General features: G+C 39.5%; 1 protein-coding gene across 7 annotated transcripts in view; it reads right to left on the bottom strand.

The window, feature by feature from the left end:
* CLCN3 (chloride voltage-gated channel 3) overlaps positions 1-15,151 on the bottom strand; it is a 63,942-nt gene that overhangs the window by 23,742 nt on the left and 25,049 nt on the right. For 2 of the 7 annotated variants that reach the window (XM_030493303.2, XM_030493298.2), the window contains exon 1: positions 11,930-12,333. The exons of the other annotated variants lie outside the window; for them this stretch is intronic. In XM_030493303.2, the coding sequence (XP_030349163.1) occupies positions 11,930-12,011 (82 nt within the window). In that variant the 5' untranslated portion in view covers positions 12,012-12,333. Of the gene's footprint in view, positions 1-11,929; positions 12,334-15,151 lie in introns of those variants that run through there. 7 annotated transcript variants of the gene reach the window in all.

Genomic DNA, 15,151 nt, shown 5'->3' on the forward strand with positions numbered 1-15,151 from the left:
ATTCTGTAACTCACAAAACAGTCCTTGGTCATGGAAGGTTGGAAATACTGTATAAAGAAAGTATCTTCTACTAACCTGTCATCACTAGCTAGTTCCTTCACAAGCAGTTTCTTCACATCCCCAACAGTACTTCTTTCAGTGACCAGAACAAGAGCAAATGCTAAGAATTTTTCCCTCTTCACAAGTCATCAAGAAAGTTTTGGGTTTTTTAAGCTTTTAAATGTCATCAATTCTGTAATACCTTGGCTTTTTTGCGCTCCTGTGCTATATTTACAGACCCCAAGTATAATTTTCTGCTGGATGGTTGCCTAAATACAGCATGGCCACCATTTGCTCACCCAACGCAAACTGCTTCTGCAATAGTAATTGCTACAAAGGGAACATTTATAATGAGGTTAATATAGGCAATGATTTAAAGAGCAATTACTCTCACTTGTTTGCCTCAGAACAAAATAATGTGGCAACAGCATAAGGCATACCACAATAATCTCTATTCTTAAAGATGTGGGCCCAGTTGGCCAAGACTTCTATCAGTTCACTCAGGCACTGGAACTCATTTCACTAGACTGACCCAGGGATGGATAGGCAAGTGCGTGGGGGGATTGAGCTGGGTTTTCTTGTCTGTGTCTGAGTTTTTAGAACTGCAAGCTCAGCTTCTAGGTGTTGTCAGCAGAAATTTCCAAATTATCCAAAAAAAAAAAAAAAATTTTCAAATGGCCTACCCGTAAACTTTCAAATACTACAAAAGCCAAATTCACCAGCCCAAGCTCTCACCAACAACTGACAGATTTATACACAGGTAAAATGTGTCTTTTCCCTTTACATTTGTGAAGTCTGAGATCTAGCAGAAGCAATGTGACACCTGGCATCATATTCAGACCCAAAGGTGTGCCTCAGCCATCTACTGCTTGAGAGATCTCATATATGCCTGCTGTGGTTATTCTGACAACACACAAGAAAATAATACAAAAATCCTGCTAAGACTAAACACAATCTAAAATTTTCAAGGTACACAAACTAGTGTTGATTACATATATACATAACATATTGAAAAGCTTCAAAGTCTATAAAGATTACTCTTCTTTTCTTTTAATCCTAAAGTAAAAGAAGAAAACGCAAATGGATGAAACAACTCCTCAACAATGCCAATACCATTCTCTCATAGCCAGCTAGCCTGGCTGCTGTCTTAATGCTGTTTTTATCCCAGTCTATGCCATATCAAATTTTCCCTCATCTATTGACTATAGCTAAGCCCTCTAAATCTCTTCCCAAAGCCACTGCTAGTCTCTCTTAAGGCAGATACAAAGCAGCATTACCTATGCTTCCATTAATAAAAGGCTAACAACAAAAAATTAAATCAGATTTGCTAATAGAAGTGATTGTGAAAACCTTGCTTTACGGTAAGGAATTCAATTCTCTTGCCATTTCCAATTCTCATAACTAGAAAGGAAGCCTAAGATACATGTCTGGCTAGCTGAAAGGCCAAGCTGATCTTGTGGAAGAGGTGGTAACAAAATTCACACTATAATGAGTAGTTTAGGTCTCAAAATTAAAAGGATAACAGAAAACATTATGAAAATGTTATTCTTACATGAAATTAACCTCCTTCTCAAAGCAATGGGACATAAACTAAATTCAGCCAGAGTTTAATTATTAATCTTCTACAAAGTTACAATGTGAACAAGCAGTTTCCTGAACCTAAGGAAAGGAAAAGCTTGCCTTTGCCCCAGGGGGGTTTTATGCCATGCTATATATGAAGCAGTATCCAAGCAATAAGGAGCATGCAATCCTATGCCATACAAGGCAAAGGAGAGTTGAGAGTTATAAATGTATCACGAACAGTAAGAGATGACGTTATGCATATCAAGGTGCTGAACTGGAATTCTCTCCAGGGAAACCATCAGGGACGGCACCATACTCACTGCACTAGACCCCAAGCAGAACTTTGAACAGACTGCAAAGAATGGTCATTGCCTGGATACAATAAAAAACCCAATGAAACTGTGTCATCTTCCTACTTCGTCACCAAATACTGGCATATAAATGATTACTGTATGATGGGGAGGAGACAGAACAAGATGTGAAGCTGAAAAGGTGGTTTTGTTGAATACAGAGCTGCCAAGAATGCCTGATGCAGTTGAGTAGCTATAATCTCACACCAAGTGAGATCAGTGTGTGGCAGAAATACTGCCCTATAGAGGACCATGAAGAGGACAGCTGTCCAAAATCTGGTGCACTATATCTAAAATGAACAGGTCTGACAGCAGTGGGAAGAGGACATTCTCCAGCTAGTATTATGATCTATGAAGCATTTAAATATTCTAAAGGAGAACTGAGAGAACTATACCTTTACCAATACTCAACACTTTTCCAAAGTTCCACTTCTTTCTTCCCTCCCTTCTCTAGTATTTCACGCAGTGAGATGCGCCGTCCAGCTATGACGATAGTGATTCTCATCAGCATAAACTGGCATTTGTTGCCAATTTCATCAGTGTTATTATTTTCAACTCAATAGATTTTGTTAGAATCCTTACCATAATATAGATTTTTCATCACATTCTAACCTCCAAGCAGGAAATCATCATTACCCTGATAAATTGTAGCATTTAGCAAATGTAGCCTTCTAGACATTTCCAATGTTCAGAAAATATTTCTCCCTCCTCCCTCCCCCCCTTTCCTAGTCTTCAAGTTTCAAGACTCCTCCTCAGGCTACAGCTCAATGCAAGTGATTTTCACCAAAATCCAAGCTGCCTTAGTCTTTAAAAGCACAAAAAGTACCTAGCACACAGGTATTACAGGCACAGCCTCTAGTTATGGTAAGAGAACACCTCCAGTTTCCATACGCACACTCCCAAGCCATTCTGCAGCTGTCAGAAAGTGAAGTCATTTTTTGTTATGTGTGAGTTTGCTTAAGGCTTTATTAGACTGGTAAGCTGACGGTAAACGTGGCAGGAAGAACTTTTATTATAGTGCTATTCCAAACTAACCCACGTTACTACAGGGAGGGAAACAGTAATATACCAATCCTCTCAGAGGCTCAATACAACTCACAGGAATCCTTACAAAGTAAATTAAACACAGTCTTTCCATACTCTGCAAAACTAAGGTAGCTGGCATCCCTTTATTAGCACATTCTTCTCCAATAGCATCTTTAACAATCCTGTATTCTCAACACGTAACTAGTGAGCTGCTGCAATCAGAGAAAGCAGATTGTCTCTTTTAGGTGGTTCAGTCACTGTAGGTCTTGCCTGAATTACCTTCTAGGAAGGCAGCTGACTTTTGTTATCCTTCCATGCATGCAATTCCAATCCTTCAGTACAATCATTTCTCAGCAATCAGCTCTGGCAGTGCTAAAGAATTGCTTCAAGTTGTTCAAAAAACCCACCAATGAAAAACTAACAGTAGAACACTGTACTTTGGACACCTGACCAGAATGAAGTACAGCAAAACCAAACAAAAATGCTACATGGACAAAACTGGAATAGAAGTAGTAGATTCCAACACCATAAAAAAGCTCTCATCTCTGAAGATGTGGGGGGTTTGTTTGTTGGTTGGGGGTTTTTGTTGTTGTTGATTTTGGTTGGGGTTTGTTGGGGGTTTTTTGTGAGAATGAAAAAATACAATCCGAAAGTCACTTGAGAGGACACTATGACTGCTAGAAAAAGCAGTCCTTACCATATTGCTCTCATTCATTTCCCTCTGAACATGAAGTTATACTGCATGGCTGTTAGCTCCCAACACTGATCCAACCTCCTGCTTTGCTTAGCTAGTCCCTCCTGACACAAAGCAGGAACAAAGAAATTATAGAACTAACATCTTGCTCTACTCACACAAGTTGTTTTATGTGTTATGGATTCCTCCTTGCCTTATGTCCCCCCTACGGCAAGGAGTATCTCTTCTTTCATATTCTATATATGTGCCTCATACAAGCAGTCTTTAACCTTGACTGATGTTGGAATGATGATAAACATGACAAAAAGCTGATTTATGTAGCATTTTTCAGGTGCCATGCACAGCATTTTCAAAAGCTGCCTCACCTGCCCTAGTAGTGATCTCCTACTCCTTTCTCCTTTTGCAACTAAGTAGTTTTCTTTCAGATTTGAAAGCAACCCTTGGCAACATGCAGCAGATGAAAGTTATGGATTTTTGAAGAAAAATACCTGGTAAGTTTTTAGCTAATTCATTTAAAAAGAAAAAGATCACATCAGCAACGACTTATACCTTTAAAACATGAGCAAACCACTACTGACCATTCAGTATTGTCCAAAAATTTTCACAATAAAACATTCTATAACACTAACGAAGCAAAACATGAGTTGCTGACATTCACACACTGTGGCACTTTTCACCTCACAGATCTCTTGGAACAAATCCACACCAAAGAAACCCAGTAGATCACAAAGATCTCTGGGGTTCTGCTATCTTGTCCCTAACACGAAGAAATGAAGAGCCAGTGGACCTCGGTTCTCACTTCTCCTTGGTGTTCTCTCTTCGAGAGAGGCAGTGGGTTTCACACTCTACGATTTTAACTAGAGAGCTTCCACACTCTAGGATTTTAAAAATACCACTGAAAGTACTCTTAAAATACCTTGAGTTAAAGAAATGAGGGAGCTAGCGCTTCAGTTAATCTAAATACAGTTTCATGCAAGAAAGGGGTTTTGCAACATACTTGATGCTCCTGATTCCTGCATAACTGTTTTTAACAATCCTTCCCGACTCTCTCCTTGTGTGCAGTATTCTTTCTTTTCTTATATAAATAATGAGAAGAGAAACATCAAGGTTTAAGAAAAATGCTGCATCCTATGTAACCAAATGGTGCACAACAGATTTTTATGTGGTTCTCTGCCAAGTGATTATATGAACAATTAGCCAGTATCACCTAGAGAACAAATCCACACGGTTGCAGCCTCCATAGCAAGTAAGGTACAGAACAAAGACATGAATATGCTCAAGGGGGTGCCTAGAAGATTTAACAAGGGACCATAATATTATGATATAGTTTAAGACCCCTTCTCTATTCTATACAATATATAATATACATCTTCTGAATGCACATCATTAAATATACCACTGTGTCAAACTGAGCATATATAAGCTTACTCCACTGTACGAAATGAGACATATCTCTCAGGACATAATCACAGAATAGGGCTGAGCTGATCTGCTGCCACCCGAACAGGAGATCTTACTCTCCTTATTTCTCCCTCTCAGTCCTGCTCACATACTCCCACTCTCCCCCTTAGATTAGCTCTGTCACCTTTGGATCCAACTGCACAGTAAACCAAGCAAACATGCTAATCCAACTAAGCATACAAAAATACCAAATAAAAAATCTGCCATTATACAGAACAAATCAAGCTTCTGTGCTGTCAGAGGAGAAACAGCCAATGAGAGAGCAAAAACTGAGAGAAGAGGTGGGGAATGACAAGCAAGTTCACCATAACACAGTCTTTCACAGTAACAAACTGTCAGACTAGTTATACTGAAATACATAAATGCACCCTTGGGATCTTGTTAGATTTTAATTACATCTTTCTGCTGGAAACCATTCAAAACTTCTATAGAAATATTAATATCCAGACACTATACAGTGATATCCATTTCATAGAGCTCAAAACTCCCAAAGGTGGCTGTGTTTGGAAACATTTCAGAGTTGTGAACACAACAACAGATAAACAATGTCCACATTGGAGTCAGCAGCAGAGCAATAATAGGACCAAATTTCTCAAAGGTATTTCTCTACAAGCTACGTAATTGCTAACGCTTACAGCAAGAATACTCTAGTTTGCTGCTGCTCACATATCCCTTTTTCTAGGCAGAGCACAACCACACAGCAGATCCCTCAGCAGCCATCCTTCTGGCTGGCAGCAGTGCAACGTGTTTCATTTGTGCTACTCTGAGCACTGTGAAAGGAGAGAAGAAAAATAAATGCATCTCTGAGAGTGAAAATGAAGCTAATCAGTTTACGCCAAAGACTGGAATAAGCTCTCCCTGACATGGCCATCCAAACGTCCTGAGTGCTAAAATCAGGAAGGGCTGCAGCTTTCCGGAGGCCAGATACTAATCCAAGGCTTTGCTTCACCCGTGTGTCCTTGGGTATTAGGTGGCAAGGGGAATGGAGGCGGGGAAGCACCCTGAATGCAACTCACACCATAAGGATCATTTACACTTGTAACAAAGAAGATTTGTATACACCAGATATGTGTTAGTGCCTCAGCTGCTTTTTCTCTCTCCATATTCGGACCTCAAAATATGAGGCTTTCAATTTAAAAAAAAAGAACAAGACAAGAAACAGTCATCAGTTTATTTAAATTTGTCAGTAACCACTCAAAAAGAATCATCAAGCACCGTTGTCTTTTCCTGGCTAGAAGTAATTTTTAAACCTCAGAATCAGGAGCACAGCACACCACGCCAGAGTGCTATCAGTCGCTACTGTTGATGATTACTAATTTTAAAGTCTTTGTAATCAAGCAATACATTCCTCTGCGTAACTACGAATTTTCAGCCTCTCTCTTCAGTTGGCTCTTCTGAACTGCATCAAAGGCTTACAAGCACAAATTGCTCTCTACGTTACAATAAAAATGAATACAAAAATGACAAAAGTATATACACATGAACTGAAAAAAATCAGCTAGAAAAACATCGGATAGGTGGGAAACAGGAAGACTCAGAACATACTTTGAAGAACAGGGAAAAAAAAAAGAAAACGCTTTACCAAAGTACTGAATAATAAACCCCTCCTCTCCACTTCTGCCAAACAAAAAAAATTAATAATAATTCTGTGTTTAAAAATAACCCTCAAAAAAGCAGGAGTTAAATGAAAGTTGAATATTAGCAACTCAGAGTTAAACCAAGACTTTTAAAGACTTGAGTCTATTGCAAGTGCACGGGAGTCTAAGAAGGCAGCAAAGCGAAGGTCAAGTACTGCTCAATGTGTACAGCATACTTGAAAGAACATAAATAGCTTTGGCTTTTTATTCTAGGTGGAGAAAACACATCTGTTTCTACGATGCAGCAGAAAAAATGGCTTTATTATTACAGATTTCTTGTAGTCTTAAAGGCAGAATGGAATATTTGTATTTAGTTATGTCTATAATGAACAGGGACTTCAGGTATGGAAGTGAGGCATTCTTGTGATCCCCACACTACTAAATTTACAACTTAAATAGAACATGAACAGTGCAGGAAGGAGATGAGAAAAATAAAATGTATTAGATATCTAAAGTTAGATAAAGCAAACATTACAAAAGTGAAGTAATCTACCATCTAACAGCAGCCAAAGCAATACCAGTCAGAACAACAAAAATGTAGATAATCAGATTCCTAAGTGCTGCTGGTGCATGCATGTAAGAGCTACTCACTTATACACTGTTTTGGAGGGCAAAGAGAGAATGCATCAAAAATTATTCTGCTAATATGATTATCTCAGTCAGGCCACATTCAGGCCCAAGGAGGGCATAACCCTGGTTTGTTCATTAGCTTTCTAGTTTCTCAGATAATAGTGCATCTCAAAATTATTTCCAAAATTGAGAAATATATGGCTAATAGAGAACTTTATCTGTCACAGAGCACATGCAGACGGATAACCTGCAACTACCTACAAAGAATCATAGTTATATCTCATGGTATTTTCTATTAATGACCAAAATAAAATCTGTTAAACTCATAATTAAAAATCCTTATCCCCTTTTTATACTAGAAACCTTAAACCAAAGTGCCTCAAACCTTAAACCAAAGTGCCTCAGAAATTCAGTAGCATAGCCATGCTGAGTTTCTCCAAGTAATGCTTTGTCTCAAAGCACTCAATGTTAGACAACTATAATCATCACATTTTCTGTCATGAACATGTAATTAGTCTAAAACTTCATTACTCTTCCTCTGCTACCAATAAAACTGCAGGAACAAACTCCAGCTCTAAGCATGTATACACAACTTTCACACCTATTTACTCCAAAGGTCACACTGAGAATTTCAGTCTCTTTATGGCTTTTGATTTATTATTAATTCTTAAACATGAGGCGCATAAGTTGAAATGCAGCCTAAAGTACAAAAGTACAACTTTTACCACTTAGAGGATCTGACCTGGCTCATTATGCATCTGAATCAAAGTCTTCCTAGGATATGATCCTATTATATATCCTCTGCCCCATGGGTTACCATAGCAGGTGAAGACGTTTCCTCAATGTTAGTAGTATAGTCAAAGCAATAGAAGTTGCACCTCCATGCAGTAGTGAAATTATGAGTTATCTTTAAAAAAAACTAGGTTTTCTAAAACTAAGTAATAAATTTGGTATGCTCTTTGTATGTGTAATTTTCACATCTCCCAGCTACTGACTCAATCGCAGATTATTAGTTGACCAGCATTTCATGAATGTTGCTTGAGGACCTTCAAAATTTAAAATCTAAGATGTGCTTACATATATGTAACAAATAAAATGGAGTTAACAACCCTCATAAAAGGGAGTTAACAACCCTCAAGCTGAAGCTCAAGTTTTGCTGCTGGTAGCTTGGCCACTATACTGCTGTTGCTCAGATTACAGATTTTTAAAGAATAGTAAAATGAATGCTTATTTAGAACAAAAAAAAGGGGGGGGGGGAGGGGCATCAGAGAGTGTGAGCATGTCTGCGGATGGCTGAAGACAAGCCAAGTGATGATCTGGAACTTTCAAAAAGCAAAAATGATGAAAAAAATAAATCCAAGGGCAAAGAATTGAGCAACACAAATGATTTATTTACACAACATATACTCCAACATATGGTTATCATATAAAGAATTCTTAGGAAAAATGTATGCATCACTTACTTATAATATACACAATCCTAAATCAGGACTTTAAAACCATTTCTGAGGAGAGAAGTAGTACTTTTAACTCTTTTAGTTACCAGAGGAGACAGTAGAAATGAAACGTGTTCCTGCAGTTTCATTTAAGTGTATCAGGGAGGATAAGGAGCTCTGGAACTATGTATTTAGTATCACATAAAGAGAAGCCTCAGGACAGAGCAAGGTAAAGGAACTCCTGATAAGAATCATTCTATAATATCTTTAATTTCGTTAAAGAGGTAATGATGATTGATCGTCATTAAAAGACAAATACAATAAATACGTATTTTAAAATCTTTCTGTTTCACAGCATATTTGCACTAAAAAAAAAAAAAAAAGCATCATCCAAATGCAAACCAACGGGTCAGGCTTTTAATAATAATGTATTATAATACTCTGTATTTCATCTCATTGAACGTTAGTAAAGGCTGTTAATTAAACCTCGAAGACCCGTAATGATTTAAACCATCTTTTCATCATTGCTGAGGTACAGCCACTTCGGGTGAGCCACTGCAGTCAATTAGTGCAACAAACGCTTTGATGTTACGAAGCAATTTTGCATGACGTGAACATTACTCTGCAGGACAGAAGAGCTGTCAGTATGCGATAAGGGGAAAAAATTCCACAGGCTTTAACAATTAAGCTTGTTTTCTCAAAACATCTTTATCCATTTTCTCTTGGCTTGTTATTACAATGCTCTGAAATCTACACAAGAGGAAAAAATTCTTGGTAGTATGCTTTTCTAGACCCACGGATAATAAAGAAATGTCAAGAATTTACTTTAAATTTCTGGTTCTGTCTGTTAGCATTTTAAGCCTTATTCTGAAAGCTAGATGACAATAACAGCTTACTGTGGTGGTGTAAATCAGCAGGAAATATCCACTAATTTTGATTAAATCTATGGAGCAAACTGGTCTGGAGACTCAATTTTCATATGAGTCATAAGCACTTGACAAATTAAGATTTGCAAGAGATTATGGTAACACTGTCGGGGTTTTGTTTGGTTTTTCTTACTCTAAACTCGCTATAACAAATGCAAGAAGTACCAGTAACCTGGTTTTGAAATACAGTACTAGAATATAGGAAGTAAAAGCACTAACGGAATTCAATGAAACTGCAAAAAGGGACAAGTCATACGTAGGAATTCTCTTGGCTCCAAGGGTTGTCATCACAATGGGAACACCCAGTTGAACCTTCATTATAGTATTTGTAAACTGCATGTTTAATAGCAATACTCCAACGTGCCAGATACCATTTTGCACTGCAAATCTCTGCTTTTTGTATTGTAAAATCAACTACAATCTGGCAATTTCCAGGAATATACAGCTGACCACATTTCAATGTCTATAATTTGCAAAGTCTGTAAGTGTAGTATCATGGCTGTTTGCAGTTTTCATCTTGAAATCTACCTACAAATCTAAACTCACAGAGTGGTTGAAGCTGGCAGGGACCTCTGGAGATCACCCGGTCCACTCGCCCCCGCTCAAGCAGGGCCACCTAGAGCTTGTTTCCCAGGACCATGTCCAGACATCTTTTGAACACTCCCAAGAATGGACATGTCACAACCTCTGCGGGCAACCTGTTACAGTGCTCAGTCACTCCCACAGTACAAAAATGGTTCCTGATGTTCAGAGGGAAGCACCTGTGATTCAGTTTGTGCCCATTGCCTCTGGTCCTGTCACTAGGCACCAATGAAAAGAGCCCAGCTCTGTCTTCTCTGCACCTTCCCTTTGTGTATTTTTATACAAATAAAATATAGCTAAAAGATCTCCAACTCACACGTTGCAAATGTTCAAAGAAAATACCATCCTAAATTTCTTAGGAGTGACTCTAAAATCTGAGTTAGAGAACTATCCAGCACTTGCTATATAACAATGATTGGGGCAGAGAAAAATTTGCTTGTCTTAAAACAAGCCATATTGGAACTTGTTGCTATTCTTAAAATATGCGGAAAAACATTCTAAGAATCATAAAAAGACAACAATTAGCCTTTTAAATAAACTACTAAAACACAGGTGAAAATTCCAGATGAACATAAAAAGGTGTGACTGTTTATAGAACATATAAAGGTGTGATTATTTATAGAACATCGAGTTGTGATTATGTACAGAAATAAGAGTTTACAAGGAAAGGTGAAACAATAAATGAAGATGGAGAGCAAAAAAATAATCTTATGTAAAGCATCCCTTTATTCTCAGCCTACCTCCTCTCTAATGCCATTGCCAACAGTCATAAATGTTGGTAACTTTCTAATTTTAGATTAGCCAACTGAAACAAAACTTAAGTGAGAATGTTGCTCATTTACTCTTTTGAACACTAAGGTATAACCATCAAATCCAACCAAGAAAAAAACCAAACAACTTCCATCGTCAGAATCTGAATGGATAATTTTAATTTATTCCTACTACAACTTTTCTCAGTACAAAACCAAATCTTTATAGAACATTCTGTTTTCAATTTGCAGTAAGAAACAAAAGGCGAGCTCAAAAAAGGATTTTTTTTCTGAACATTAACAACAGTGTTTTCTTTTTAGATCTGCTTCCTTGCAAGCAACGGTGTAAAGAACCCACCACAAGGCTCCAGTTTCTTAAGAGCTCATCAGTATCGGCTTAACTGACATGTTACAATTGCCCAGCTTTCCCTTCACGTAGCAAAGACGTCAACAAAGAGCTAAGTCCAGAAGCACGTATCTACAGAAACTTCAAAGCTAGACAAACACAGTTCCTATTCAAGTTAGTGAAAGGCATCAAAACAACCTATTTAATAAACTCTTGCCAATCTGGTCAGTCACAACCACAGTTTTGGTTTGTGGGTTTTGTTTTTTTGTGCACGAGATCATTTTATTGATTAAAAAGAGAGAGGAAAGACTGCCACATATGGAAGATGGAGTCAGAGGCCGACGAGATGTGAAGCAGGGCTGATCTGCCCAGAGAACACAATCACTGACAGTGCAGGAACCAGCCACAACTCCTCCTACAAAAGGCACCGGGCTGGCAAAACAAAGCAATGCGCTAATTAACAAGCCTCTACAGCTCTGATGCAGATCGGAACAGCAGTCCCGCACGTCCAGATATGCAAACAAGTCGCTCCAACGCAAATTCGGCATACCTCGTTTGTGCAACTCCCTGAGTGGAATGCCGTCTCCTCCCCCGCCATCGTAGGGCAGATATGGATCGGAAAAGGCATCCATGGAGATGACGAACCGCAAGCCCGCCGGCGGGCTCAGAGGGGCCGCAGCATGTCTCACGCAAGGGCGGCCGCAGGGGCCGCTGCCATGTTTGCCCGGGACCCGGCTGCGCGCCGCCGCCCTGGCGCAGGAGCGGGGCTCCGCCGCCGCTGATGTCAGCGCGGGGCGGCCGCAGCTGCTGCCAGTGGCTGCGCGGGCGGCGGGCGCGGCCCCGCTACCTGCGCCTCCCGCCGCGGGGGACGCTGCCGCTCCCGGGTGCGGGTTGTGTCATCTGCGCAGGAAAACGAAGCCACGTATCCGACGGCCGACAGGAAGAAGCGGCGCGGAGCCCGTTCTCAGCTTACGGAAGAGGTACAACCCGCCGGTGCGCAGCGCTGCCTCCGGCCCCTTCGCCACCCCCGCCCGGGCTGGCTGTCAGAGAGCCGTCCCGGGCACAGGCACACGGCCCGCGGCACAAGTTCACCTGCCCAGGTGAAGCTGCCAACGCTGCCAGCCTCTTCAACAAGGGAGCGGTAGGGAACCGGCTCCGTTAAAAAGGCAAACCTGCAACAAAAGACACTCGCCCTCCCTTTGTTCACCTCCCTGGAGCCACACGAGCAGAGGCTTTCTGAACAGTTATAATCACACTGTATTTGGAAAGAAAAATTCATGAATTCATGTATTACGGGGGGGGGGGGGGGGAGGAAGGCTGGCTTCTGATAATTTTATTTACTCTTTTCCAACATCAAAACGATTGCCACAAGAAAAAACAACATAACCTGCTATCAGCCAGCCGCTCTATTCTGCGGGGTTAGCTTACCCCACTGCCAACTTCCCCTTCCCCCCCTCCCCCGAACTTTTAATTCAGTGAAGGGCAGATGTGAACACAGGTAATCACAAACGTTAAATTTAGTTACAAAAGGCCAGGCTGGATGGGGCTTTGAGCAACCTGGTCTAGTGGATGGTGCCTCTACCCATGGCAGGGGGTTTGGAACTAGATGAGATGCAACGTCCCTTCCAACCAAAACGTTCCATGCATAACCCTATGACGATTCTATGATCTAAATTAAATGGTCCGGTGTCTTCTATTTTTTTGTGATGATTATGCCAATGTTACAACTACATAACATCCATACTCCTATTAAAAAGCTGAGGGGGGAGGAGAGCAACTGTAGCAAACAGAAGTCCCTAATTCAGCCTGGATTACTCTACACATTTACAAAACATTCCGAGTCCCTGAAAAGCCACAGCCTCAAAATAGGCAGCAACCCACATGAATGCTAACCAAGGCATCCACGTGACACAACATCAAACAGTGACTGTTACAGCTTTGGCAAAACCCAAGCACTTCAAATAACCAGCATCTAAAGACAGGAAATCTTAAACTGACCACATAATGGCTTGCATTTGAAACAAATGTTATTATATATTGTATCCATACATTAATATATGTTGACCCTATGATCTCGTTCTGGTCCTATCTTGCAATTACTGATAAGAAAACTATTTTATATAAGATTTCCATAGTTCGTTTAGTTGTAAGGAAATAAGTAAGACGTGCATATTGTTTTTCCTTTTCTTCCCCTCCAGCAGGTAATATAAAATTATCGTCCCCCCAGCCATTACAAGTGTTCTGCTTCAGTAAAGTGTCATACATTAACCACACTGCCACTTCAGTTGCAGAGATTCATTTTTGTCAAACTACATAAAAGAAAAAAAAAAAAATGCTCTCACACTCTCAAAATGGATATGCAAGTCATTCACCACACTGCCTCAGTGTAACACTTTGCTGTATCTTGTACATTTGTGTGTGTATGCACACAAACACACACGACTGACATTACTGAGGAGTCCCACTGAGTCTGTTCACGCTTGGTGAAGCTGAGAATACTGCATGCTTGCAGCACCAAGGCCCAGCTTCAGTCTCACTCAAACAGGACACAAGGACAGGAATTAATTTTATTATGTATGCCTTTTCCCTTCTGGAAGTGTGGCAGACAGACGACTACTTTAGCTTTCAAATACATTAGTTTCTTAAGTAATCTTCCAAGTATGGTCTTAAGAAAGTGATTTATTTTAGAAGCCAATGCCAATGTTACAAGCTGTGTACTGTAAATAATCTTTCTGAGCACAGAGTAGGACATAAATAAAAAATTAAATTTACTTCACAGATTTATCAACGTATTAAATCTTAAAAATATGGCTCCGATACAAATGTTGAGAAAATGCTGGTATCTTCATAAATGTGAGAATAATGGGGGGAACAAAAAAACCACATAGCAAAATATATTTTAAAACCTTAAAGACTATCTATCTCCAAGACAAAGGGAACCCTGAGCCATAGATACTCAGTTCTAAATTACTGGTATCTTCCACCAAGTTAAAAGACATCTCCATTTGCTGTCTCTATCCAAGGAAATGCTCTCTGAAGAGTGGCCTCTTGCAATCACCTTTTCAACAAGAGCAACTGAACTTTAAAATCCTGAATATCCAAAAGTGGCTTTCAGAGCCATTATGCATTCTCACCATTTATTTTTGCCTCTTTAGGAAACAAACCCAAGTACCTCTGAACTTTAAATTATTCACATTATTTTGATTTAAGGAGAAGTACAACAGAAATCCCTGAGCATTCTCAACTCCTTATCTCAACAGCACTTGCAAAGAGTCTGTAATTTTATTGTAAGGCTTTAAATAAAGTCATTCACAGCAGGAGGAAATACAACAATATTTGTAAACTGAAGAAAGAATTATTACAGAGTGAACTGCTAGTTCATTTATTGTATGTCAATTATAGAAGACAACACTATAAATTCAGCTCCATATTTGATAGAATATGAAATAAAGGATATAAAGGACTTGTATTAACACAGTATAGAAGATCACTGGCAGTTTAAGAGTTTGATATGGTTACTGAAGGCCTGGAATGTCTTAGAACTGATTATAAGAATCAGCCAGAGCAAGGAAATGGCTAACTTGTTAGCCTAAACTTGTTCACTGGATTAAGGCACAGGCAAAATTTCTACATAAGTCTAAAATTCAGTCCAAGTTGGAAAACATAAAGGGTGTAACTAGTTGGAGGGCATAGCTGATAAACTTTAGATATGAGGAAAAAGAATGACAAGTACTCTTCAGCGTAGAATGGATACAACTTGCTATATAAACTT

This window comes from Strigops habroptila, chromosome 7 (genome assembly GCF_004027225.2).
Source record: "Strigops habroptila isolate Jane chromosome 7, bStrHab1.2.pri, whole genome shotgun sequence".
NCBI lineage: Eukaryota > Metazoa > Chordata > Aves > Psittaciformes > Psittacidae > Strigops > Strigops habroptila.